Source organism: Triticum urartu, unplaced genomic scaffold (assembly GCF_003073215.2).
Source record: "Triticum urartu cultivar G1812 unplaced genomic scaffold, Tu2.1 TuUngrouped_contig_6415, whole genome shotgun sequence".
NCBI classification, from domain to species: Eukaryota; Viridiplantae; Streptophyta; class Magnoliopsida; order Poales; family Poaceae; genus Triticum; species Triticum urartu.
The window spans coordinates 1-5,039 of record NW_024117177.1 but is presented as its reverse complement, the minus strand read 5'-3'; the positions used below and the strand labels follow the sequence as shown (position 1 = coordinate 5,039).

At 38.9% G+C, this 5,039-nt stretch overlaps 1 protein-coding gene across 1 annotated transcript; it reads left to right on the top strand.

Moving 5' to 3' along the window:
* Positions 1–3,936: 3,936 nt before the first annotated feature.
* LOC125530581 (benzyl alcohol O-benzoyltransferase-like) lies at positions 3,937–5,012 on the top strand (the record flags this gene model as incomplete). The annotated part of the gene is made up of 2 exons (XM_048694964.1): positions 3,937–4,368; positions 4,920–5,012. Coding segments are annotated over exons 1-2 (525 nt in total), but the record flags the coding sequence as incomplete, so codon positions are not given.
* Positions 5,013–5,039: the final 27 nt, after the last annotated feature.

Sequence of the window (5,039 nt, the reverse complement as noted above, 5' to 3'; positions counted from 1 at the left end):
GGAAGAAGCAGCTGGCTGGCGCGGGCCAGCACAGTGCTGGGTCGCCAGGTGGGCCGGCTGGTGACTTGCCAGGTTAGTTTCTTTCTCCCTCTTTTTGTGTTTTTTATTCTATTATTTCTGTAACTTCAGGGCTTTATTAAAAATGCCAGGGCATTTCCAAAAATCATAAAATTAATCATAACTACTGCTTAGAATATATCCAACAGCAAACATTTAAGTTTATGATTATTTGAGCATTTAAAATATTTTATAGTATTTAAATGCCCAAATGCAAATACTATAAGAATTAATCCAATGACCTTAAGATGTCCTAGAAAAATGTGCACCATTTTTGTCAAAGGTTTTAACCCAAAACAAAAAGGGTGGGCTTTTTAGAAGGGCATTTCAGGTTCATTGAAAAAGTTTTTAGTAAACCCTAGTTGTTCCAGGGGGGGTGCTAAAAAAGTTGAGAGGGTTATGGCAAAAATAGGATGCACTCCGTATACAAAATGGACAATCTCTTTCGAAGTATCAGGGTTTCGGACGAAAACTCATCTATTACAAAGGCATTTCATTTTTTAAAACTGATTTCAACTCCAGACTTTTTGTGCGTTTAGTATGCACCATTCAATGCCACGTCATCAATTTTCAACCCTTTCTATCTTCATTTGCTATTTTTCATGCATTACTGATTTTTTTATCTAAACGACCCTGAAATTAAAAAGCACTACAAATGAACTCTGAAAAGGTTGAAAGTTGGCATGGTATCATCATTTCACCACATAGCATGTGCTAAAAATTTGAGAGGGTTACGGCAAAAACAGGATGCACTTCGTGTACAAAATGGACAATCTCTTTCGAAGTATCAGTGTTTCGACGAAAACTCATCTGTTAAATAGGCATTTAATTTTTTAAACTTATTTCAACTCCAAAAATTTTAAGCATTTAGTAAGCACCGTTCAAAGCCACGTCATCAATTTCCAACCCTTTCTTACTTTATTTGCTATTTTTCATGCATTTACTAATTTTTGTGAGCTAAATGACCCTGAAATTTTTTTGAGCCTAAAGTTTGCGTTCTTTCGATTTATAAGCATCTTGAAAATGACAACTGCTAAAATTTGATAGCATCATAAAAATTATTGTTCATACTGATTTGGAAGCATTTTCAAATAGTGGCTCATATTGAGTTCAATGCATGTTTAAACCACGAACTCATATTTTTTGGATAGCGCCGTAAATCTTCCTACACGGCCAATCATAAATAAAAGATCAGAACTACTTTAAAATAATCCCCTAAAGATTCATGAAGGGGCGCCTCAGTGGGTCATTTGTTCATGTTTTTTGTTAACCCATATTGAATGCTTTGACACTACATTTCCCATTGCATTGTATGTTAATCAATTTCGTTTGCACAACACATGGCTGTTGGTGAAAACTGCAGATGATTTAGTGTTGATGACTCATATCAATTAGGAAGCACCTTAAAGTTGATAGCGCGTATCAACTTGGATGTATGTTAGAATTGAGAACCCAATGATTTGGTATCATGTCAAAATCGATGGCTCTTTTCATTTGTAAGCATCCAAAAGTTGGCGCTCATTCGATTTGTATGCATCTTAAAATTGATACCTCATATCAATTTGGTAGCATCTAAAAATTGAATGTTCATACTGATTTGGAAGTAATTTAAAATTGACTGCTCATAACAATTTTAAAGCATCTTAAAGCCAAGAACTCATTTGGGGGGGGGGGGGGGGGGTTCTAAAATCTCCATACACGACCAATCATCAATAAACTATCACACTTACTTGTACATTGGGGAAATTTGTGGCTGTGTAACCATGTAGCTACACTTCTTATCTAGACTGCATTTTCGTATCAATTGTTTTTGCATATAAACATCTCCTTTTTGTTTGTCCCAAATAAGAATACATGTAAACTTGAAACTTTGCAAATCAACATCACACAAGGACTACCATGCGAAAATTATTAGTTGGATTTTTTGGTGAAGTATAAATATATAAAATGATATAACTCACAAGAAATTTGTAATTTGACAAATTTCTGATGCACCAGAAATTTTGTAAACATTTTATTGACAGATTGGTACTTTTGTTACTTCGACCTGCAAAGTTTCAGGGTCAAATGTTCTATGGCTTGTAAGAACTAAAAATTACGTATTTCCATCTAATGACACCACAGATTATCATGCAGAGCTGGATGACCTAGATAGAAGTTGCAGCTAGATGATAGGATAGATAATCCACAATCCATATGTTTAAAAAATCCATTATAGATTCATGAACACCACAGTGGGTTGTCTGTTCAATCCGCATCCCGTCCGTATCCCTTAATTTTAGGATATAAAAAGGAAAAAAGATGATACACCGGGACAGCACTGCGATATATTTTGGATACGTGAAGCCCCTCGTTCGACGTAAAACCCATCGCCTATTTTGTGGAGCTGCCCCATGTCTCCATAAATCTCAGCACGTCATGTCCACTCCTGTCACCAATGTGTATTATGAATAATTAATATATACTCCCTATTTTTTATATTATGAATAATTAATATATACTCCCTCCATTCTAGAATACAAGGTGTATTAGTTTTTTATGAAAGTCAAACATGTACACGTTTGACAATGGTTTTAGAAAAAGTATCAATATGTACAATATACAAATTGTAACCCCTAGATTCATCATGAAATTATTCAAATATTTTATTGATTTCGTACTGTGGATGTCGATATTCTATTCTACAATTTTGGTAAAACATACATAAGTTTGACTTGCGTGGAAACCAATACGCCTTATATTCTGGAAAGGACGAAATATATGTACAAACGTATCACATATCCTTGTTTTTAGAAAACTAGTGTATCGGGCATATCCCTATATCGCGTATCCGATATGTATCTAAGTATCTATTCACCGTAGTTTACGTCTTGTATCGATTTCAGAGCAACTTAAAATTGATGGGTTGTCGTATCAACTTGGAAGTATGTTGGAATTGACAATTCATCGATTTTGTTGCATGTTAAAAATCAACAGCTCATTTGATTTGTAAGCATCCCAGTGTTGGCGTCCATTCGATTTGTAAGCATCTTAAAGTTGACAACTCATGTCGATCTGTAGCATCATAAAATTAACTGGTCATGCTATAATTAACATCTCATATCGATTTGAAAGAATGTTAAAACGGAGAAGTCCTATTTTTTTGGCAGCATCATGAATCTCAGTACACCATGAACCAACAATAAAATATCTTGGCCACTTTAATGTTGGGGAAAGATGTGGTTTTGTAGCCATGTAGCTACACCTCTTATCTAAACCATCCATTTTGCCATGAAAATTTGTGCGTATAAACTTCTCTTTTTTCGCTCACTATAATAAGAAAACATTTGAACTTGCAACTTTGCAGTAAACTTGACACAACTACTACCTTGTGCAGAATTGTTTTGAATTTTTTTGCTAAGTAGAAATATATAAAGTGTTAAAGCTCAATGAAATTTCTAATTTTAGAAATTTCTGATGCATACATTTTTTGGAAATATTTTATTAACAGATTGGTACTTTTGTAGCTTCGAGATGCAAAATTTCAAGGACAAATGTTCAATTGTTTGGAAACAGAGCATTTTATACAGACTAACAAACAACATGAACAATCGAGACACACTGCCGGCGCCCTTTCTCAATCTATTGGGGATTGTTCATTTGGGGAGTACTTTATACACAAATGCGCACGCGCACACACACTGACAAGAAAAAAAAGACAAGAAAGAAAAAACAGAAGAAAAAAAACACGTACAAGAGGCTACACACTTATCTGTGTCAGTGTCTCACAAACCTAGCAGACACAAACACACCAGCTGTGCGCACTCACAATTGATCACCACTACAGTAGCTCATCCTCCTGTCGTCCCATTAGCTGAGAATCATCCTGACACAGTGCACATGTCGTTGAGCTTGAGGGTGCAGCGGAAGGCGGTAGAGCCGGTGAGGCCGGCGGGGCCGACACCGCGGGAGCTGAAGCGGCTCTCGGACATTGACGACCAGGACGGTCTACGGTTCCACAACCCCATCATCCAGTTTTACAGCCGTGACGCGTCCATGAGCAGCAGGGACCCCGTAGTGGTGGTCCGGGACGCCGTGGCCAAGGCGCTCGTGCACTACTACCCGTTTGCCGGCCGTCTAAGGGAGCTCGAGGGTCGCAAGCTTGCTGTTGACTACACCGGTGAGGGTGTGCTGTTCATCGAGGCCAATGCTGACGTGCGTCTGGAGCACTTTGGTGACGCCTTGCAGCCGCCCTTCCCAGGCCTTGAGGAGCTCATCTTCGATGTCCCTGGCTCATCGGAAGGCCTCGGCACCCCACTTCTACTCTTTCAGGTAAATTTAACTTTCTGTAATGTTAAAAATCTGATGTCAGACTTTTAACTACGGAAAATCGAACATCTGTTCTTTTGCAAATTAAGTTGACCCGAGGATGACACATTTAGTTTGCAAGCACGGCAATTTGGTTGCAATAGAATGAACACATGGATGGATTTTTCATGTTTGGCAACTAAACTTAATTGAAATCTTGGGCAAACATAAACGCCATAGAAACGTTAAATATGCCATATAGTAAGTAATATGACGTCAGATTTGTGGTTGAGTCGAAATTTTCATAAACACACCACATGTGTTTACGTGACCAATATGCATGTGGCACCAGCTAACCATACGTGGCACATGCAGGTGACACGGCTAGCGTGCGGAGGCTTCATCCTAGAGGTGCGGATGATGCATACGATGGCGGACGCGCCGGGGATGGATGCCATATAGTAAGTAATATGACGTCAGATTTGTGGTTGAGTCGAAATTTTCATAAACACACCACATGTGTTTACGTGACCAATATGCATGTGGCACCAGCTAACCATACGTGGCACATGCAGGTGACACGGCTAGCGTGCGGAGGCTTCATCCTAGAGGTGCGGATGATGCATACGATGGCGGACGCGCCGGGGATGGTGCAGTTCCCCGCTGCCGTGGCTGACGGCCCGGGGCGGCCACGC